Source organism: Myotis lucifugus, unplaced genomic scaffold (genome assembly GCF_000147115.1).
Source record: "Myotis lucifugus unplaced genomic scaffold, Myoluc2.0 scaffold_32, whole genome shotgun sequence".
Lineage (NCBI taxonomy): Eukaryota > Metazoa > Chordata > Mammalia > Chiroptera > Vespertilionidae > Myotis > Myotis lucifugus.
The window spans coordinates 7834851-7858976 of record NW_005871080.1 but is presented as its reverse complement, the minus strand read 5'-3'; the positions used below and the strand labels follow the sequence as shown (position 1 = coordinate 7858976).

Sequence of the window (24126 nt, the reverse complement as noted above, 5' to 3'; positions counted from 1 at the left end):
TCAGATTTAGCTTGGTTCAACCACTGGGAAGAAAATAAATGCAGTCCTGCTCACAAATAATGGCTGCTTCGCCAGAAACAAGTAACATCCAACATTTAAACACTGTATATATCCAGCTAATTCTAACTTAAATCCTTAAATCTACAGGTCATTGTACTGCTCTCTCCCACATTTAAATTGACTAAATTATATATCCAGGATGAAATTTCTATCTACCTACAGATAGAGTGACAATAAGACTACCATAAACCATTTTAGTCACTGAGATTTTATGAGTATTTTTACTTGCAAAATGAGATGGGATAGAAATGGAGAAAAATAAGTGTGACGGATAACAATGTATTATGCAGATTTAACAGCCATAAAATTGTTTAGTTGCAGGTTAAAATTGTTTTATAATTATACCACATTAGAGGACTGGGTTTAAATGTAAACACTAGAATGAGCATTACAGACATGCATTTTTCTTTTAAGCAATTACAGGGTCCTATCAGGTAAATAAGATACAATAAATTTTTTGGTGGTTGGAGGTTAAATAATAAAAAAAGAAATTCCCAAATTTGCACACACATTCCAATATATTCATCTGTATTCACTTTTAGGTCTAATTTTAGAAACTCTGAGAAAATGTTTATTACTTAAAAATGATACTGTAAATCAAGTAATAGGTACATTTTTATAAATTAATTTTAATGACTGAGTATGTTTGACATCTGTCTCACTCAGTAGCCACTGAAAGCTATCAAAATTTATAACATAAATGTTGGGTGTTTCACAGGCCTTACTTTTTTTTTTTTTTGTCTTTTTTTTTTTTAATTTTTTTATTGCTTAAATTATTACAAAGAGTATTACATATGTCTCCTTTTTTTTTCCCGCCCTTGACAATCCCCTGGCTTCCCCTACCCCCCAGTGTCTTATGTCCATTGGTTATGCTTATATGCATGCATACAAGTCCTTTGGTTGAATTAATTTGTATTGTTATCTGGAAGTAGAAATTTTAAATCTACTGATTTGTTATTTTTATTCTGATGGGACAAATGTAATCAGAGACTTCACTATGACTTAGGAAAAACAGAAATAAAAGAAATAAAATGCGACTCTCCCAAATAGGTGACAAATTAAGCCATTGACTATTACTAATAAGTAGGTTCTGGCCAGAAATCCACCTTAGAACAGATATTATGCATATAAAATATGTAAACACTCAGAAGAATTTAGATGTGCACATATGATACAAATACTCAGACTAAATTATCTATGTGGTCCTATACACAGGGAGCCCATCACTAAAATGATAAGTGGGATTGGACAGAAAGATGAAGAGGAGGACATTACCAGCATAAATCATGTTTGAGTTATTTATACAAACTCTTCCCACTTCCCCCCTTTGGCTGTATAAATTCCTTTGGGGAGATAAAACAAATGTGGCAAATGTGAACAATAGGATGAATCTTGGTGATGGGTGATCATTATAACAATCTTTCAACTTCTGTATATGTTTGGAAATTTTCAAAATAAAATAAAAATTTCCAGAAAAAGTTGAAAGTCTCAGAAACATTCAATTCATATTTCCTTAGATATGAAGAAGCAATTGCAACATTACATTAAATATGGGTCCAAAAAGTTAATCATTACTTTAAAAATTCTCAGTTCACCAGAGATTCCACTGACTTCTTTTCCAAAAAGTGGTTATTGTAAGAATTTGCCTATTAGCATCTCAAAAATACCATAGTCTTTTAAATATTCAGTAAGTAACTACAGTTCACGTTTAATAAACACTTGGGTGCCAGGAAGTAGGCCAGATGTTCTCAACAATGGGAGAGGCAATTCCAGTCCCAAAGAAAAAAAATATCAAGCCCAGATATCTATAGTTCTGCAGTTGAGAAACCCTACAGTAGAATAACCATTTTATACACCTCATTGTATTTAGTACCACAACTCTATTGTGCAATAGTAGAATTTGCAGATGGGAAAGCTGAAATCTAGAAAAATTTAAGTAACTTGATAACAGAGGGGAGGGAAAATAACTAGTATGAAGATGCTGGTATTTAAATCTAAATGAGATTCTCTGGCTGCTGAGTGCTTTGCCGCTTTACTGACTGGTGCTGCCTTTAAGAAAGCCAACCCATTTTGGTAAACTGTGGTTATAGATGAATTGCCTCCCCACAAAATGCATATGTGGAAGTCCTATCCCCCATCATGACGGTATTTGGATACAGGGCCTTTTAAAAATAACAGGTTAAGTGAGGTCATAAGAGTGGGGCCCTAATCCAATATGTCTGGTATCCTTATAAGAGGGAGACACCAGGGCTGTGCACATACAGAGAAAAGGCCATGTGAGGACATAGCAAGCCAAGGAGAGGCCTCAGTGGAAAATAAACCTGCCAATATCTTCATTTTGGACTCCAGCTTTCAGAACCGTGAGGAAATAAATTTCCATTTGTGGGAACCACAACAGGGTCCCGGATAGTCAAGGCCAATGGGAGCACAGAAGCCTTATTGTCAATACACCAGAATGACCAAGGTCACTCTGAACATGAGCCTAATCAGGGTGCCCAAGGCCAAGATACCATGAATGGATGCAAGGACACATGGTACACTGTGCCCTTCTGTAGCCAAAATATGATTGATATCACCTTGATAACTAGCCTTCTTTGTCTCTGGAGTAATATACGTTACTGACCATCTAGTCTGCTAGAGAGAGAGCAGCTGGGCAGAGCAGAGGCTAGAGAGAGCTCAGGAAAGCAGAGGCAGTAGGCACAGAGAGTGTAGCTCCTATGTGTGCAGGAGAGAGGAGAGCTGAGAGCTGAGAGCTGAGAGCTGAGAGCTGATACTGCTACAATGGAAGGCTGAGCTCATAGAGAGCTCAGATATAGCTACCACGTTAACCAGCCAGTGTGCTAGGCAGGGGAGGCAGGAGAAGCTGCTGAGCCAGAGAGCTTAGGTACCACTATGATGTGAGGTGGCAAGTCTAGGGGGCAGCATGCAGCTGCTCAGATAATAGCTGTCGTTACAGAGATTAATGCTGCTATGTGAGAAAGATATGTATTCACCAGCTGGTGTCTGGTTGCCTGCCTGTATGGACATTGCTGTGAAGAACTGTCTTGTCTGATGGCTATATGGCCTCTGGCTTCTGCATCCAAGGAGGTCCAGCCCTAGGCAGAGGGGCTGGGACCCAACACCTATAACTAGTGAACAGGGGATAAAGGAGGAACTTGGACTAAGTTCCCAACAGTTAGTACAGTGAGCAGGGTTCGAGGAAGAACCAGCCCAGGTGTAGTTGGGAAGAATTGAGAATACATGGACTGAGAACAACTCAGAGAAGTACTGAGCAGTGCTCCTGCTGGCTCTGACACCACTGTTTCAGCCACCCAGTTTCTGGTACTTCATTTTGGTAGCCTTAGCAAACAAATACAAGTATATAAAGCAATGGGATTAATGTAATAAACTCCATGTAAAAATCATTCTATTCAATTACTTGATTGCAATTACACTGTGTATAATATTTAGACATGGGACAATATAAGCACTGGGCAAGGTTATTACCTCTAAACTTGTAATGATCACCCACCAGAAACCCTCTGTTATCAGATGATCAATATTAATTTATGGAGTTTGTAAATTAAATTCTTATTTTAGAAGAAGTGAGGAGATAGAAGAAGAGGCTAGGTAGAGAGGGATGGGACCATGGGGGCTAGGAAGTGGAAACCTGCAGATGCGGGCAGAGTTCAGCCTGCTGACTATGTCCTGTTCCGAGAAAAACACAAAGTGACCTAGAACTAGAGCCAACTGGGCAGGGAAAGAAGGGTGCATGGGAGACATAAGCTTTAAAATGTATGGATATTACTATGACATGCAGGTTTCAGGTAACTAATCACAAGACAGTGGGGTGTATAACCAATCCCAAGGATGTTGCTAAGGCAGAATTCTTTGAAAGGGCCAATCAGAAGCGAGCAAGGCATGTATCTACCCTTAGTCAAAAAAGCACGCTCTTTTTTTCTCTCTCATTCTGGCATGCTAGGTTCCAGTGGATGTGCTCTCCTGCGCCCATGTGGCTTATGTCCATGTGGGACTCCACACATGGACTAAGACTTTAATTAGCTTTGATACTGAACTACACCCAGCTAGTTGCAACATGGAACAGAAGCTCTGGAAACTAGCCTACTTTTTACTCTCCTGGAACCTCAGCTGCACCTTTTTCAGGACTGGCTTCTCTCAATAAACTTTGCTTCCATTAACCAATTTTGTCCGGGAATCCATTCTTTGGTTTTGAAAGACAAGGAACTCGGATATAAACCCCACATTTCAGTTTCAGAAGGATGACACATAGGTGAATGTGCAGAGCATGCAGTAAAGTCGGGTGAAAGTGAAGAAAATCAGTCCCTTTGCCAAAAGTTACCATCTGTTTTATTTGATTCCTTGTTTGATATCAGTAATAAAGAATAGGATTATCTGTAGTAGCTTTATGAGCCCACTGCAGGCCTGCTCATTTTGAAAACATGCTAATTTCTCAAACAGCATCTAACACAACCACCAAAGTGTTCCTTCTAGAACAAACAAAAACACAGTAAAAACACCAACTTATGTTAACAAGAAGAAATCTAGTCTCATATATTTAACTAGAGGCCCGGTGCATGAAATTCGTGCATGGGGGGGTGGGGCAGGCGGGGAGGTCCCTCAGCCCGACCTGTACCCTCTCCAATTCAGGAGCCCTCAGGGGATGTGCTACTGACAGCTTGGGCCCACTCCCTGTCATTCTCTGCTCTCTGTGGGGCCTGCCTGCACCACACCATGGGGATGGGCAAGCAGGCCCTGCTGGGTGCTGCCTGTGGGCACCAATTGCCTGCTGGGCTCACATTGCCAGGGTGATGCCACCAGCATCCTGCCCAGCCACTATGGGCACCGCCATCTTTGTTGTGGGGTGATGGTTAATTTGCATATTACTCTTTTATTAGATAGGATGTTATACTATCTCCACAAACTACTGTCTGAGAGATGGTGACAACTTCCTTTAATATCACCACTAATGCCAACAAAAATTTAACAAACACACAAAAGAAATCAAAACAAACAAAAATGTTTACATATTACCTTTTTAGGAGTTCAGCTCAGAACTCAGCAGTATGATTCCATTCCCTCTTTAGGACCTAAATCTCTTCACAAGAGTAATTGACTATCTGCTTAAGCTTCTGTGAAAAAATTACTATGTACTAACTGCTAGATGATCAGTATAAATAAATGAATCTGCGCTTTCCATAAACATATGAAGAATTCAACCCACATTGAGAGTAAATGAGATGTCCTGAGCCAAAGCATCATATATCTTGGTACAAGAAACTTTCCCGTTTCAGAATGAAAAAATAAAATTATTTATTTTTTGTCTCTTTACTTATTGATATATATGTATATATGTATGCCTGTGTTATGTATCTATGTATATGTAACAATATACATATAATACATACATATAAATACATATATGTATAAATATTACATATATACACATATATAAGTAAAAGAACAACAAGAAAGATGTATTGCAATGTGATTTGGCAGTTATTAGAACTAACAAAGTACATATGAGAAGTGTTATGACATGAGAAGAACATTTAACTAACCCATGATAATGATATAATGGGTTTATAAACAAAGTAGTTGATGTTCTCTCAAAATGACAATGGCTATCCCTTTTAAAAGAAAAACAATATACCCACTTATTGTACATAAGATTGTCTTTGCTTCATAAAAAAAAAGAGATGTGAAAAAATTAGGAAACGTTTCATTTACAGGTATTCAGTAGACACACAGACAAAAATAATACACACACACAGAAGTAACAGAACTATTATTTGGGCTGCAATTTAAGAGGTAGTTATTATATATTTAAAGCCTATTTTAAAGCTACTTTCTGTAGTTACGCTTCTATTCTGTATAACAGCATCATTTACTGTCCTGTTTCCAACATTCCACTCAAGCACTAGGCTGCCATTGGCTGTCTCTATCAGAAGAAAGAGTCGATATTTGACAACATAGAAATCAAAGAAAGCTTCCTTTGTGTGGATTTTCCCTCTTAGACAAGTCAGATGCTATTCTGCTAAGGTTCCGAGTAATTATGACAAATAGAAAAGGGAGAAATGCAGAATCTGCGTTCGGCTTAACTGTTGCTTCACAGCTAGAGATACTTTATTACAATGCTCGCTTCTTTTCCTTTTTGATAGCATTTATCATGCTAAAGAAGTATATTTCCAAATAAAATATTTCAATTTTATATTTAAAACTAATTTAGTTTAAATACTTAAGAACAAAATGCACCAAGTGACTCAGTTGGTTGGAGTGTTGTCTGGTATACCACAAGGTTGCGGGTTTGATTCCAAGTTAGGACACATACCTGGGTTGCAGCTCCGATCATGGTTGGAAAGCAAAAGGGAGGCAATGGATGGAGGTTTCTCTCTCACATTGATGTGTCACTATCGCCTCTCTCTCTTTCTCTCTCTCTCTCTCTCTCTCTCTCTCTCTCTCTCTCTCTCTCTCTCCCCCTTCCTGTCACTCTAAAAAAATCAATAAACATATCCTTGGTTGAGGATTTAAAAATAGACCAATAGCCCAGTACTAGTTTTTTTTATTATAAGATTTATGTATTTTATTAGAAAGAATACTTGCATGATCCATGATCCTTAAGGTCAAACCTGTCCTCACTGTACAACCTACTAGGATTGAACATTTAATCTCCTAAAACTTTAAAATTAACAAGCATCTATACTAATAAAAGGGTAATATGCTAATTAGACTGGGAGACCTCCCAGGAGACCTTCCAGACATTCTTCTGGACAAAGCCATGGTGGCGAGCCCGAGGCAGAGGCGGTTAGAGGCCAAGAGGGGAGGGCAGTTGTGGGTAATCAGGCCAGGATGGGACAGCATTTGTGGGTGATCAGACTGATGGGGGGCGGGGCCACTGGGGGTAAGCAGACCATCAGTGGGGATCAGTTGGAAGTGATCAGGACAGTGAGGGGGGGCAATTTGGAGTGAGCAGGCCAGCAGGGGGGCAGCTGGGGGTGAGCAGGCCAGTGGGGAGGGAAGGTGGTGGCAAGCAGGCCGGCAGGAGGGGCAGTTGGGGGCAAGCACACTGGCACGGGGGGAAGTTGGGGGCAAGCAGGCCAGCATGCAGAGTGGTTAGGGGCAATCAGGCAGGCAGGCAGGCAGGTAAGTGGTTAGGAGCCAGCAGTCCTGGATTGTGAGAGGGATGTCCAACTGCCGGTTTAGGCCCGATCCCTGTAAACCGGCAGTAGGACATCCTTCGAGGGGTCCCAGATTGGAGAGGGTGCAGGACTGGCTGAGGGACACCCTCACACCCGTGCACAAATTTCGTGCACCAGGACAGTAGTATAAAATAAAACATTAAATTTTATCATCTTTTTAAAAAATATATTTTAAGACTCTTCCTTTTTATTTTTTTTGTTGGTGTCATTACCCTGAGTAAAAGCACATATTCCCTCACACCTGAAATATTACAAAACTAGAGGCCCAGCACGCAAAATCGCGCGAGACCCAGACCCGCTGTGCCAGCAGGACCCCAGACCCACCCTGCGCGAGCCGCAGGACCCCAGACCTGCCCTGAGCGAGCCTCAGGCCCTGCCTCCACTGCTTGAGCTGCGGGCCCCGCCTCCACCCCACCAGCCCCACCAGCCATGCACCAGCCATGTCTCACCACGAGAGCCACAAGTCCCTGCCCGCGAGAGTTACAGGGTCACGACCACAGGCCTTTTATGATATAGATTATTTTAACTTTTCTCATTAGTTTTTAATCTCTTTCAATCTCTTTTGTATTGGTCAAGGATCCTATATTAAACAGATAATACATTATTAAATGGTAATTTAATATAATTTAACTGAACAAGACAGTCTTAGGTACAACAATTGGTCATATTATTTTTCTCTTAATTATTTACAGAGGTTTGGGCCTGACTAGGTGACTTGTTTTATCCCAGGTCTGTTACCAGAAGCTGGTGAAAGAGCCACCCACCAAGAGCAGACACCATTTGTTGGAGGAACTCAGCCAGTGCTAACCCCCTATGGTTGTACATGGAGGAAAATGGATGAATAAATATTCTGACTTCTTCCTTCATCCACCATCTCATCTCCTGCTAATGTTTTCCATAGATTAAATCCAGCTTGAGGCCAGAAGGTGAAAGAGCCTGGTGATATAGTCCACATTTTCAGCCTTCTAGCAAACAGAGCATGGAAAGGAGGCAAATATGGGATAGCTAGAACTCCCTCCAGTTAAGATTTCCAATTTGTTTTTCATCTCACATATTTCTTCTCTGGTCGAAAACCATCAATGATACCCATTTCCTAGGCGATATGGTGCAAACTATATGGCCTGACTAAAACACCTGGCTTCAGGGAAAAGGGTCAGGATGCTCATGAATCCTCTGTTTTGAGAGACCTTGATATTAACAATTTTCTCAAATATTTTTCTAGAACAGTGGTTCTCAACCGTCCTAATGATGGCACCCTTTAATACAGTTCCTCATGTTGTGGTGACCCCCAATTTCATTGTTACAAATTGAACATAATTAAAGCATAGTGATTAATCACAAAAACAATATGTAATTATATATGTGTTTTCGGATGGTCTTAGGCGACCCCTGTGAAAGGGTCGTTCAACCCCCAAAGGGGTCGCGACCCACAGGTTGAGAACCGCTGTTCTAGAAGGATAATATAAGCAAGATTTGTAGAGATGCTAGAATGTGAATTAAAAGAGCAGAGCATGAAAACAGAAAGGAAACAAAGAAAACCAATTAGCATTGATAAAATGAGGTGAGATTAAACAAAGACTACAAAAACAGTGCAGGCTGGGAAACGACGATAAAATTAGATGACGAAAGAAGTGGTTTAACATGGCAAGGAAAGTGGAAGTTTCATGTCAGTGGTCAGGGGGTGGGTGAATAATGGTTTCTATTTTATGAAGAGTAACAAAGCAGAGTGGGTAGGTGGGAAAGTGGCCTCAGTGTACTAATTTCCAGAGAATGACTGCTGAGCCTGTAGCTTCAGCTGCATATACTCCATCATAAATCAGCGTGCTTTATGTAAATGTAGGGCCAACAGAATTATTTCTTTGCCAGTAATTATGCATCCCCTCCAGTGTTATTTGCAGAATATTTTATTTTAAATAATTATTTTCTCTGAACCATCTATAACAGGCTACAAAATGTTCCATTTAAACATATGCCTCCAAGAACATTTCTCCTGCCTACTCTTTAATACAACCCCACTTAATGGTGACAGTGCTACAAATAAAATTTCAGGTCACTGGGTCCAAAATTCTTTTTCAAGATGAATAAAATCATCAAGAAATGGCAGGAACAGTAAGGATAGTCAAGATTTCCAAGTAATATTATGAAATTTCAAAATTTATATTTTCTAGTATATATTTCATAATCTTTCATAAAGTTCATCCACCAATGAGACTTTGAAGGGGAGGAAAAATAAAGTTCTTCCATACAGCATAAGTTACCATGCAGGGCAGATCTGAGATGATCCTACCTGGGAGTCTATTAAATGAGGCTGCATTTTGAATACTCAGAGTGATAAAGTGTCCAAACAATAGTCATGTGTCCCTCCCTCATGCAGTAATTCATGTTGGGACATTTAAATGTGTTTAAAATAACTTTTAAAAATGAATTTAACATATGAAGACAAAATTTATAAATTATTTAGGATTCTTCTTTATATTAAAGCCATTATTAATAGGCTGAAGGCATCCTTTTCTAATTTCTTGCCTCCTTTTGTCTGCCTTGTCACATCAAATAATGTGTTCTCTCTGTATAGATTAGGGATATTGGTTTAATACAATTCAGTCCTCTAGCTTCCCTCACATATATAGTTTTAAATTATTCATAATAAAATTCAAATAGGCTATTTGAATATTTAACACCTAAAGAATATTCCTGTTAATGAATGTGAGGATTTATAAAGCAGACAATGCAAATTATAGTACATTTATTTTGAAAAATAGACTGTTTCTATAAACAGCCTCTATCAATGACACTGCTCTCCAGTCTCTGAAGTAAAGAAAGCAACATGTATTTGGTAAGGGCATATTTCTGTTGCTTTAAAACTTTCTGGGCCTTTCTGCTAGTGATTCCCAGACACTTGGAAATGTGTTTGCAGACGTGACCCTCAATACTGAATATGTTATGATATTCCACATACATGCGCATTAGGGAAGTGTTTGTGAGGCAGTCTAATGAAAGCTGCAGCCTTGGAAAAGTACTTTGCCTTTGGGGATGATATACAGAAGAATATATAGAAGAAAATATAGAAGAATAGATCCATTTACATGGATTTAGTATCTGGTTTTCTCACATTCTACAATTATAAATATGCTTCTAGAATAAAAACGAGGAGATTGAAACATATTATAAGCATTTTCAAGTGTGTTGTAGGTAACACCAGGAATAAGAAAGGGTAAGTGTGGGACTATGCAGAATAGTCCTCTTCTGCCCCAGCTCCAACCTCAACCCACCCCTTAGAGATATATTAGAAAATCATTGATTGATTAGAAGTCCTAATCTATGAATAAAATGTAGAAGAGGAGTGTGTCAAAGGCTAAGTTAGAGAGTAAACTGGACCAAAGCCAAATCTACCAATGCCCTACGCCGTGCAGTGATGGCGAACCTATGACACGCGTGTCAGAGGTGACACGCAAACTCATTTTTTTGTTGATTTTTCTTTGTTAAATGGCATTTAAATATATAAAATAAATATCAAAAATATAAGTCTTTGTTTTACTATGGTTGCAAATATCAAAAAATTTCCATATGTGACACGGCACCAGAGTTAAGTTAAGGTTTTTCAAAATGATGGCACGCCGAGCTCAAAAGGTTCGCCATCACTGCCCTACGGCGTCATATTTTGAATAGATAAGGTTGTTGAAAGTGGCTGAAAACTCATTCTAGGGTAATACTTAAAATTTCACTATTTAAAAATAGTATATGGAACATATATGGCATTTGCAGAATAATCTATTTAAACATGTGCACAGTTTAATGTAGCATGTCTTATTCAAGGGACACAATTAAAGACATGATTGACACTGAAATTCCAAGACTTTTTAGAAATGGCAGTTAATTTAAATTTATTTTACTGGTTCAGGGACATTTCTATAGAAACTGAATTGTATTTTGTTCCCTTCCATTAACTTTTACTGTATTGTAAACAGCAGCACATCAACACTGTTGGTGTAAAATAGCCTGTGAAGTCTACTGTTGGTAATGGACAATGAACGCTAGAATATTTTTTTGAAAAGTACTAAAATGTAACATCTAACCAAGAAAGAAACACTCTATAATATTGTAAAATTAGAGGGTGGCATTTATTAGATCTCCTCCACATTTTTTTTTGGTGGGCTTCAGTAGATACTTAAATGTTCTAAACAGCCAACTGCAACAACCATTAATTTCAGAAGATATGGGTACAAAACACTCCCTTTGTCTTTTTAAGTAAGTTTTTTTCCCCCCACTCAGAACAAAACCCTTTAAATATGGCTTACGCCATTTCATCAGTAACATGCGGAGTCTGGATTCCTTTTCCAACATAATGCAGACAATAACTGCATGGGTTATGATTTGGATTTTTAAATCCAAACACAGAACTTCCCCCTCACAACACACACATACTTCAATACTGACACTTAAATATGAGGATCTGCAGGTCTAAGGGTATAGAAACAATTAAAGAGCCATAGTTAACATAACTGCATGGAATTTTAAACAATTTGTCCATAAAATAAAAGGCGATTCAGTGATAAACTATAATTTAGAATCACGTGCAACCATTACTCTTCAAAGAAATTAGCAGTTATTAGTATATTTTTCCAGTAGGCTGGATAAAATATGTACATGACTAACTGATTTAACACTGGGTTAAGTAATTCAGTGATACAGAGTATTCCGAAAAAAAGAAAATTACTAAAACAGATTTTAAAGCTCAAGATCAAAGATACCTTTTTCTTAGCTCACTCTTTTATTACTATTTACACAGTATTTTCAGTTATTTTTCAAGAAACTAACTACATTTAAAAGATATCTCAAGTTCAATGGCAAAAGTAACAGAAAGTGGAGAAAGCTAAATCTGAATTTATGTACTTTGATACAAGCAAACAGAATGAAATTGTGGCCTAAATAGAATTTTCTGCTATTTAATTTTCTTTTCATTAAATGGAAAATAGAATCTCTAAGTTAAGGTAGATGTGTAGAGTTATTACTGACATTTCTCTCAAGATATATTTCTAACCTATTTTATAGACATTTCATTTAGAGAAAGCAATATTTTTTGAAATGCATAAAATCAATCACAAAAAAATCTTTACTGTGTCCAAATTTCAGAAATTCTGTGACATAAATCTCTAAATAAGCTTTCAAAGGTTTGCATGGGCAGGAGATCTAGTTAATTTGGAATAGCAAACTGTAACATCCAACTGTCCCACTGAAGCTGGGTGTCTGTTTTTAAGCATCATTATTGCTTTCTTCACTCCCTCAAACATCAAAAAATATTTTTATTTGATGAGATAAGTGTTTTCTTACATAATAATTATGTTATGGTGGCTTACGTTTTTGTTTGTTTCTGTATGTTTTGTAATTTATTTATGGTCTACTACTAAAATTAATTTGATGATATTCAGGTATGGATAAACCTTTTGGGTACAATTTTGCATTTATGCTGTAACTGTTGATAGAAACTATAACAAGTGGGCAACATATTTTCATTATTTGTTAGGGTATATAAATGCCTATCATATTGTACAACTGAAACTAATATAATATTTTGTATCAACTGTAAATAAAAAATATTTTAAAAACAAAATTTATTTGACCATCAGTACAGTGGCATTTGATTGTGACATACTTCTGTATGTTTTGTAATTTATTTATGGTCTACTACTAAAATTAATTTGATGATATTCAGGTATGGATAAACCTTTTGGGTACAATTTTGCATTATGCTGTAACTGTTGATAGAAACTATAACAAGTGGGCAACACATTTTCATTATCTGTTTAAAAACAAGGAGCCTGTATGGAGAATGGAAAGAAAGCAGGCTTTGAAACCACTTAGGTCTTTGTTGGTACAAATTCTGATTCTCCTGATTACTGGCTATTTGACTTTGGAGAAATTACTTCATCTCTTTAAACCTATTTCCTTGTTGCAAAATGGCTTTAATGGTAATTATAGTACAGTATTCCCGGACGGAATGACTAAAATAGCATGTATTGCATCAAACAAGGTTTCTTGAACACAGTAGGCTTCTCATAAAAGTATTAGTTTATAAGAGGATGGTTTCAGTTCTTGGATCCTCAGTAGCAGACTAAGGAAATTTCCATTGAAAGCCGAGAGAGAGAGAGAGAGAGAGAGAGAGAGAGAGAGAGAGAGAGAGAGAGAGAGAGAAATAGTATGTGTACTAGTGAAGCACCTAATATAATGTAATACTCAAGAAGATAGTTTTTCTCCTTTCATTGATATGATCAGCTCATAAGGGTTCAACAGTAAAAGATGTGAATAATTCTCGCAATACTACTCAGAGAAATGAGCATTTGGTTGGCAATTTGAGCTTCTCATCAAGGCTGAGTGAACAAGCATTTGATTATCACACACTGTATCCTCAACCTTTCTCAGGCTTAAATTGAAGATAAACCAGAACACTTTTGGATTTGGCAAAATTCCTGAGAGTTGGTGATCCGTCTAACTTAGAATTTTCATTCTAGAATTCTCCTTTGATGTCTCCTTTTCCAACACTCTTATTTCTATAGATGAGACAATAGGAGCTAGGGAAGTTACATATCATTTTCAGGGTGAAATCGCTATTTAGCAACAGATCCCACCCCAACCCCCCTTATCCTCAGGTTCCCCAAGCTTTCTTTAAGATCCTAAGGGATTGCTTTCTCCAATATGAAAATTTCCTTTTACTTAAAAATCTGTACTCTGGACTGGAGGGCCGGAACAAAAGCATGGATGGAGTGTTTGTGTGAACTAATATAAATTCAAAGTAAACATCATTACATAAAAGGGTACGGTCTTTTTTTTTTTTTAGTTTTATTCATTTCAAACGGGCCAGATCCGGCCCGCGGGCTGTAGTTTGCCCACGGCTGTCCTAAGAGATTGCTTTCTCCAATATGAAAATTTCCTTTTTCTTAAAAATCTGTACTCCAGCAAAGGTTTATTAGTTCTTACCCAAATTTGTAGCCTAAAATTCTATGAGCAGGGTTGTGGTTTGGGAGTGGTAAGAAACCAATCCCAAATACATGGATCCACAAGAAGAATATTATTACTTAGACTCATTGTGTTTAGAATCATTCTGTTTTTTATAAAAACATATAACAATTTTTAAACTAAACATTTAAATCTGAAGAACACTGTGAAATTTCCAAGTCTCATTGGACATATTTTATAGCTCAAGAGAAAGTGGAAGAGGACAGATCCACTCCTGTGCCATCTTTCTAAGGTAAACTATCAGGTGTTCTTGTCTTTAGGAAAATAGACAAGAGGAAGTGTTTAAACATCCTTAGAATTCCTTTTGTGCTGACCCTTTTGTTAAAATCAATGCATCGCTCATCAAAACAGAGCTTTTAAAAATAATCTCTTAGCTATGCTTAGTATTTGTATTTTTGTTCTTTAAAAAAGTACAAATATATATGAAATTAATGTAATCAAAATAGAGTTTTTCCCCTCTCTAAGTAGATAATAATGTAAATATTTCACTTGATATTTGCAACTCAACCACTAATGATTCTCTATTTCAAGTTTACAGATCTCTCATTTATTCTGCTAAATACCTATTGAACATAAAACTTCATCCGCATTCCCTCAGCTGTAATCACTTCAAGTATTATCTCCTAAAATATTTTAGCAGCCTCTAAATTGGTTGGCCTTCCAGGGTCTTTCATTTTCCATGCTGTTGTCAAATCTAATAATAGCACTTTACCAACTAAACACCATCAATGGCTCCCTATGACCTAAAGGATAAATTCCAAATTACTTAGCATACAAGCACTGTCACAACCTGGCCCCAGTTTGCCCTTATTCATCTACTGTCATTATCTCCCTCTAATAAGACTTCCAGTCATAGCCAAATGGTGTAAACCCCATGCTATTTCAAGAAGCAATTACATCTGTGCACAGGCTATCCCCTCTGTGAGAAGAATCCTTCCTACGTTTCCCCATATGGAGAGCTTGCATTATGTCTCAGACTTCTCAAAGAAACCCAGTTCCCCAAAGGCTCACCTACTGCAACCTGCATTTTTTACAATGTTTCATATACCTCTAACCCCAATCGGATTCACATCTTTACCTGCAAATCAGTTTTTCCAATTAAACTTAAGTGTTTTAAAGACAGGAATCTGATAACTCCAGGGCCTAGTATAACTTGTAGCAAAGGGGGAAAAAAAATCAGTAAATGTTTGTTGAATGAATAAGTGAATGAGTGAATGAGTGAATGAATAGGTAGATCTAAAGAGAAGAAATCAGAGAAATTTTAAAAATAAACCAATGAAATTTTGATTTAAAATAAATGGATTCAGTTACCCAGCACCATGCATAATATGCTATGATATTAAATTATTATAATTATATTTTATAGTATTATAGAATTATTTGAGTGAAAGGCCAATAGAATGATATACACAGGCACTGAGGAGAGGTTCATGTGACTAAGATTGGACCTTCACATTCCTATACTACAAAATTAACTAATGTTTTGTTTTATTTTATTTTTATTTTATTTTGCAATGTAGTGTTTGGACTTGGTAGGAAAATGGGGGTAGCAAGAAAAGATGATGGAAATTCTCAAGCAAATTGCAAGTCCCATGTACCTCAAAAGTAACCTGACCTATATTTTAGGGAACAGAATTCAGAACCTTTAGACGTTCTTAAACCAGACAAATAATCCTGTATAATAAAAGGCCAGTGACCATAACGGCATAACGGCCGGAACGACCAATCGACCAGTTGCTATGAGGTGCATTGACCACCTTTCTGTCCCTCCCCACAGCCCGAAGGCTCCAATCACTGAATGGCCATGGGGAACCACGGGAACTGGGGTGGGTGTCAGTGGTGGGGTGGGACTAGGGACTAGTGAATGGGCGGAAGATGGCTCCAATCACAGGCTAGGTCTAGGGACCCTACCCATGTACAATTTCATGTGCTGGGCCTCTAGTAATAAAAGAATGCTTCATTTATGCAATTAATGCATGGTTTAAATCAGAACATATTTGGGAAGAAAGCTTTCTGTAAAGTGCAATACATAGTTTAATTTTTCTCCCTTATTAAAATTTGACTTATAAAAAAAGATCATAATTCTGAAATTCTTTATACATCCTTTGTATTCTCAAATTACTTATTTCAGGATTGACATATTCCATTCTTTTTATTAGCTATGGCTCTGGTTTTAATATATAGAATAAATAAGAACAATAATACTATTTTAGTTAAAAGAAAAGTCAGTGACCAAACTAATAGACAAGTTATTTTAACATATCTTATTTTCCACCTCCAAATCACATCTAGAAAACAGCAGCATTCTCTATGTCTTTATGGGGCAAATGCAAGAAGCAGAAAAATCCTATTTCTCTTTATAAATATGGAAAATAAATGGCTTTTTTTCCCCATTGGATGTGGAGTTGACATAATTTAGGCTGCCTACAATTAGTAGCACATTAGTAACTACCAAGTAATTATTGGCTTTCATTCAGATGCTGGCAGATGCCTGATAAGACACTTAATGAATTTTTCATTAGTCTTCTGAAAACCTTTAGGAGAAAATATTTCTAAAGGCAGCAACTCTTTTACTTTTCTTTCCCACCCCCAATCATTAAGCCTCAAAGTATTTTCAAAATCAAATTTTAAAATGTTAACATCATACCTGCATATCTGTCAGCTAAATATTTCACTCTTTAATGGATTTAGTACCATGTTCTCTTGTTATATATGTCCCTCTACCCAAAGTCACCATCAATTCTATAATTAAGGAACACTTCATGTACATGCATTTAATTTTGTATTAAGATGCCAAAGCAGTAGTCACCTACATATCTGACATAATTTTTAAATAATGAGTAGGGCATGCAATCAATAGTTTCTAATAGACAACTTTTTTAACTACAGTTTTTGTTACTCCAACACTAAGGTTTAAATGAAAACAGGCAAATACTTGCTGCTCTGATATCTGCCAAGAAATTATTTACATTTAATTGTACAGTAAAATTTTGGCACAAAGTAATACATTCACAACACCTAGTACTGTATATAGAGGCTAAAAATAGACAGGTTCATGGTTATCTAAGTAAAATACTGACTGCCACAATAAAACTTTCAATAATATCATCTAGGTATGTTGCAGAACATTACATTACTGTCTTTGCAGGATATATAACTGCTGAACACACTAAGTGTGATTTGGAGTTGACAACATTGCTTTGGCTGTAATTAAGATCCTAAAGTGATCTTTAAATCGTTCTGCACTCCAATTGCATCCTGATGAGTTTCTTTGTGTCTATAATTGGAATGCCAGCACCCATATGTGTGACTCATTCAACTAGACTTGTCATACCTCAAGCTTCTTACCCTTAAAAAAGAACCTCTAAAAGCTGTCAGCATTTTTAGTTAGAAGGATATAGCTGTTGAAATATTAGCTGAAAGGGACTTGGGAAAAATTATGAAATGGTGTGACTTATTAAGTTTTATTAATGAGCTAATTAATTAATTGATTTAAATTATTTATTTAGTGTTCCCATCCTTCTCAGGACACCATACATTTCCAGGCCTCACCTCTCTTCCTCACCTTTCCTGCTCCTGGACTTTTGTTCTAAGGTTACTGCAGAGAAGAAAATAATCTGCTAAGCTAAACCACACCAATGTGCAGGCTTTCTGTGGGGCCTCCCTGTGAAAGCTGTACTTCAGGAGATATTTGCAGATGAAAAGGTGACAATAGGTCATTAAAGATTAATAAAAACTGATTTCTTTACTTAGAAAAAAATCTAATCCTTAAAAAGCCACCTACATATTTTGAGTGTTCATTTGAATTGCCTGTGGTTTCTGTTATATCCATTTCATCTTCATCTCTACCCCTTTCTTCTTTATTCTGTCATTCTCTACTGCCCCTCCAAGTTCTCCCATCCTCAGCTATGTTTTCTCTGATCTCTAATTCTAGTGTTAACTCCCTCATACGCTCTTCCTTCAATTGTTTTATACTTAGAGCTTTTAATCTACTCCGCATTACAAAATATAGAAAAAAGTATCTGCCAAATTGTATTCATTCATATTTAAATTATGAACATTTCTTAATGTTATTCCAATTTGAAAGTTGTTTCCACATTAATTTTTGTTGCCATTGTTTATTAGATAACACTCAATTTAATCATGTTTTAATATAACTGATCACTTTTAAATAATATTGCTTAAGTTTCTTTAAAGAACTGTACTTTTACTTAGTGTTTTAAGAAAACTCAACCCTATTAGATTGTAATAAAAGCCTTATGTTTACAAGCAAATATTCTTGTTTAAATTCAATTAGAATACATGCTTATGTTAACTTATATTTTGTCCATTTATATATAAAAACTACTTAGAAAAGTACAATTAGAGAAAACCTAGAGTGTCAAAATTATTTTTATTTATGATTAAAGAAGTTTTCAATAAATATATCTGATTTCTTATTTAGCAATATTATCATAAATGAGTATGATAATTAACACAAATTGTGAAATATATTTGATGAAAGTATATGTAATGAATATATATATACATATTTTTTTCTAAAATATTTTATGAAGTGGCAAAATACTGAATCATTTGTGCTATTGTACCAACCTTTATGTCTATGAGATCCATCCATGTTGCTAAATTCAATGTGATTTTCATCAGCCCAGTAGAGTCTATGGTTGACATAATCTATAGTTAGTGCCATAGGTCTAGAAATCCTGGTGTCTATGACAACACTCTGATTGGTTCCATCCATTCCAACACGGCCAATGTGCGGATACTCACAGCAGTCAATCCAATACAAATACCTAGGAAAGAAAGTCAATAGCCATTTTGTTTACAGACACTTAAGGAGTAAAACCTCACACAATATTTCACGTCTGTGCTCAACTATTCCCAATTAATTTTTGGTATTTCTCTGAACTGTAGCTTCTAAGAAGCACATGTCAAGGGAAAGTTTTCTAATGATATTTTCATACTTTTAAATGTTCATATAATTTTAAACATGTTTTCTTTAGTATACAAACTCATATATAATATATATTGTTAACACATGTAAACCTTCAAAATATATCTATAATGTAAGAGAGTAAAATTCTCCAGATATATGATTTTCTTTTGGTATGTCATTTATGAAAAATTCTAAATGAATTATAGAGGAGTGCATTATATTTACTTAACTCTGCAATTGTCCAATGTGTTAGCCACTAGCTAATTTTGACTCTTCAAATTTAAATTCATTAAAGATATGTAAGATTAAATGGACTGCATTGCACCTCAGTTACACCAGCACATTTCTGGGGCTTGACAACAATGTGTCTGGTGGCTCCATATCCGATAGCATAAATCTAGAGCACTTACATCATCACAGAAAGTTCTATTAGGCAGCACTGATTTAAATTATGTTATTGGAAATTCTGGTGTAGAATATATATACTGTGGGCAATAAATAGTAAAATTAAGAAAGTAATATTGGTACTAAAGCTAATTGAGGTAAACATAAATATTGTACCCCATAATATACAAATAATGTATTATATTATGTGTGTGTGAAGATGTACAGAGATTACTTAGAAATTTCTTTCTATTTAATTAAACCATTTATTTTTATCATAGTAGAAAAAGCACTTTTGGAATATTTCCTTATCTCTATTATTCAATATTGGAGTTAGATATAGGATCTTTAATGGACTTTTCACCCTCCAACTCTAAAATTAAAATCTATTAACCAAATTATTTTTCCCAGACCTCATCTTTTCTTTTTGTATAATTAAAATAATATGGTATGATGTAGGGAGCAGCTCTAGGGTCAAGCCTCGGTCTGACCTGTGGCAGGGCCACAAACAAGTCCCAGCCTGGAGGGCAGAGCTCTCCTAGCATAATTAAGCCTGACCTTGTAGACCTCCCTAATTCCTTCCTAAGTAGCTAATGGGCTGTGGGAGGTGCAGCAAGTGTTGCCAAAACAAGAACATGTGTATACATGTCAATCTACCCTTGTTTTAATCAGACTACAAAATTAAGCATCGGCTTGCAGGCTGGGTCTTTTGTGTCCTCATCCAGGCATGGGAGGTCCACCCAGCCCCAGCTGTATTCTCTTGTCTGTCTTTTCTTCAATCCTTCACTGCCCCTCCTCAGGTTCACCTTTGGCCGTGCTGGAGCAGCATAGTATGAAATTACTATCTATGGTTAAAACTGGAATATGCAGCTTAAACTTAAAATATTTCTCATATATTCTGACATTGATAATTGTGCTCAGATATTTTAACCACACACTAGAAAAAAGATAAAGGTTTTCAGAAAAAAAAACACTTATCAAATACAGGGATAACATAAATAATCATTGTAAAAATGTGTATTTTGTATTAGTTATTTCAGAAGTATATGCATAAAAGCAAGTGATAGTGGATTGTAAAGATAATAAAAATGTTGTTCCTTTGCTAGCCAACATTTCATTGAATCCTAATTTAGCATGACAAAAAATGCAAAGCCCTGGCCGGTTTGACTCAGTGGATAGAGCACCGGCCTGCGGACAGAGGGGTCCCAAGTTTGATTCCGGTCAAGGGCATGTGCCTTGGTTGCGGGCACATCCCCAGTGGGGAATATGCAGGAGGCAGCTGATCAATGTTTCTCTCTCATTGATGTTTCTAGCTCTCTATTCCTCTCCCTTTCTCTCTGTAGAAAAAACAATATTTTTAAAAATGCAAAATATATTTTTGATAAAAACTAAACAAAAGGTAGAATTGTGTGAGCAGAGATCTAAAAAGAGCTCTCAGAGCCAAAAGTTGAAATCAGACCTGAGTCTGAAAATACCTGTCAACCTTGCATAGGGCAATGCTGGAATTCCTACCTAAGGTTTGTATAGATCTATGTTACTTTGCACATATTTTGAAAATTTCAAATTATCAAGTAGTAATACACGAGAAGCTCTTCAGAAACTAATGAGTTCTATTTTTTTATCTTGAATTATTTTTAGTATATCTTCATTTAGAAAAGCCAACATATGTAGTGAAATACATCAAGAAAAACACACAATCTGTTCTTTTCAAGTAAATTTATGGAGGAATCCCTTGTTGTCCATACTAGAGATGATGACGGATATATAAAACAAACAAAAGAAGTAATAAAAAATAAATAGAAATCAAAAGATTGTTCAACTCACTAAAATAAATTAGAACATTCTTCCTTGCCTTTCTGACCCTCCAATCTTGGGAACACTAACACAGCAATGTTGTTTTCCTAATAAATGCGGTATGATTATGCCAGCTTCTCTAACACATATTATCTATGACCAAATTTATTGTCATTTTATGTTTTTAAGAACTAAATATAAGCAAATAAAATTTAAAAGCAGTATTTAAAAATGAACATACATTAAAATGAACATATCCAAATTGTTTTAACTAGAGATAGTCTTCATATTTCTATTTAGTTGTTTATTCTACATTTGCCTGCACTTGCAATTAAAAAAAGTTAAAAGGAGCTTTCTCCATTAAAAGATATCAGCAAAAGAAATTCAAATTTTTGGATATGAATAATAATTGCTTTGAAGTCATTAAGTCAGCTATAAATTTCAAATTGTTTGATCTCCATATAATATTAATTCTAAATTTTTATTTGTATTCTGAAATTTTTCAATTGCCTACTTATCATCATTTTTTAAAAATAATTCTTTATTGTTGAAAGTATTATGTACTTCTCCCTTTTTCCCCCATTGACTCCCTCCAGCCCACCTCACGCCCTGCCCCAGGCCCTTACTGTCCCATTGTCTGTGGCTATGGGTCATGCATATATGCATATAAGGTTCTTGGTTGATTACTTCCCACCCACCCATACTTCCCCTCCTTCCCTCCAAGATTCGACACTCTGTTCTATGCTTCCATGTCTCTGGATCCACTCTGTCCATCAGTTTATTTTGTTACTTAGATTCCACATATGAGTGAGATCATGTGATACTTGTCTTTCTCTGGCTGACTTATCTCACTTAGCATGATACTTTCCACATCCATCCATGCTGTCTCAAAGGGTAAGAGATTCTTCTATTTTACTACTGCATAGTATTCCATGGTATAAATGTACACAACTTTTTTATCCACTCATCTACTGATGGGCAATTGGGCTGTTTCCAGATCTTGGCTATTGTAAATTGTGCTGCTATGAACTTAGGGGTACACACATTCTTTCTGATTGGCCTTTTGGTTTTCTTAGGATATATTCCTAGAAGGGGGATCACTGGGTCAAATGGAATTTCCATATTCATTTTGAATCACGGTTTTAAGAGGAGGAAGAGTGTTTTCATGGAGTCCAACATCTGGCTACTTCACTCTCAGAAAGATCATTAAGCATTCTTGGCCTGAATCCCCTCTTTGGCATCCAAGCTCACCATTGTTTGGTGCAATATACTTTTTCAAATTTCTCTCCAATATTGAAACGTGTGAAATCAGCTCTAGTTGGAGCATTTAATTCAAGTTCCACATTTACACTTATGTGCTCTTATCTTATCATTTGCCTTGCTCTTGCCTGTTCAATTATATAGATGTTTTCATTCAGACATAATCCACATTGTCCCCCTGTTCTCCACAAGTTCTTTTCTGAATCGTGTCAGTGCATAATTTCAAGGCAAGTTACAAGATTCAATATAATTGATAAATGCTTTCTTAAACAAAGTAAGCATTATTGTTTTTATTGTAGGATATTCAGAGCCTTTTATATGCTATAAAACAGTGATTTTTCTAAGAGGCAATTGCGATATCCCTTTTTTTAATCACATAGTTTGGGGTGACAGCATTTATTTTTTAGAGCACTTTCAGAAATCACACTTCCAGAACCTGTGCTGTAGCCCTTTTTGGTTTAGGGAATTTCATTGTCATGTGCATAATTGAACAACACATGTATCAGGCACATAAGAACCCACAAAACAGTACTGATATGGGTTCTCAGGCCTCATAATCAAAAAACCTAAGTCAATAAGTCACTTGGTGGAACATCTTTGATAAGCCCTAAGCCATTCTTAAGTAGATTGAGAACCATAATTTGAAACAATAATTCATTGGGGCTATATTAAAAACCAGATACTGCTTAGTACTGAGAAAATAGAGGTAAACAGATATCATTTTTGCCTCAAATATCTCTCAGTGAATACAATAGAAGTGGAGGTAAAACAAATGAAAAAAATTACAGCATATTATGATAAAACTATTTTACTATGAAGGCACAAAAAAGTTGATGATAGTTTAGCTAGAAAAGGCACGAAAGAAATCTGTGCTCACTAATAGTTTTTTTAACATAAATTTTATTTTCACAACTACCTTATGAATTCTTTAATAACAATGACATTTATATCTTTCATATTTTGGAACAAAGTATAACTTAATTAAAGATTATAATGCTGCAACAGGTCTTGAATATCACCTAGCTTAAAGCCTTCATGTTACCACTAAATTGAGACCATAAAAGAATATTTGTTTTGTCCTAATCAACTATGATAGTGATACAGTTGGAACAGAACTCAGGCTGCTAGATTTATAGACTAGCTTTTTTCTTTCTTTCATGATAGCACTAATTAGAGTCTTCAGCAAATAAGCTTTAGAAACAAATTACTTGGGTTGCAATTCCAGATTTACCCATTACTAGTTATGTGAACCTGGACACTTTAATTAGCCTCCCTTAGCCTGGACTTACTCATATTTTTAAAAATGATAATAACTGTTTCTCCTCACAGTACACTGTATGGATTAAATGAGAGAATACAAGGAACAGACTCAGAATACTGGTAAGCATGGACTAAGTGTTCAGCAAATATTAGCTATCATTATTTTATCTGCATTAGATATGTACCATATGCAGTAATACATTTTTTGGTTTAACAATATACACA

At 36.0% G+C, this 24126-nt stretch overlaps 1 protein-coding gene across 1 annotated transcript in view; it reads right to left on the bottom strand.

Moving 5' to 3' along the window:
* The window catches only part of LRP1B (LDL receptor related protein 1B), a 1324618-nt gene that overhangs the window by 187279 nt on the left and 1113213 nt on the right, over nt 1–24126 (bottom strand). The window contains exon 56 of the mRNA XM_023752441.1: nt 18861–19060. Within this exon, the coding sequence (XP_023608209.1) occupies nt 18861–19060 (200 nt within the window). The remainder of the gene's footprint in view (nt 1–18860; nt 19061–24126) is intronic.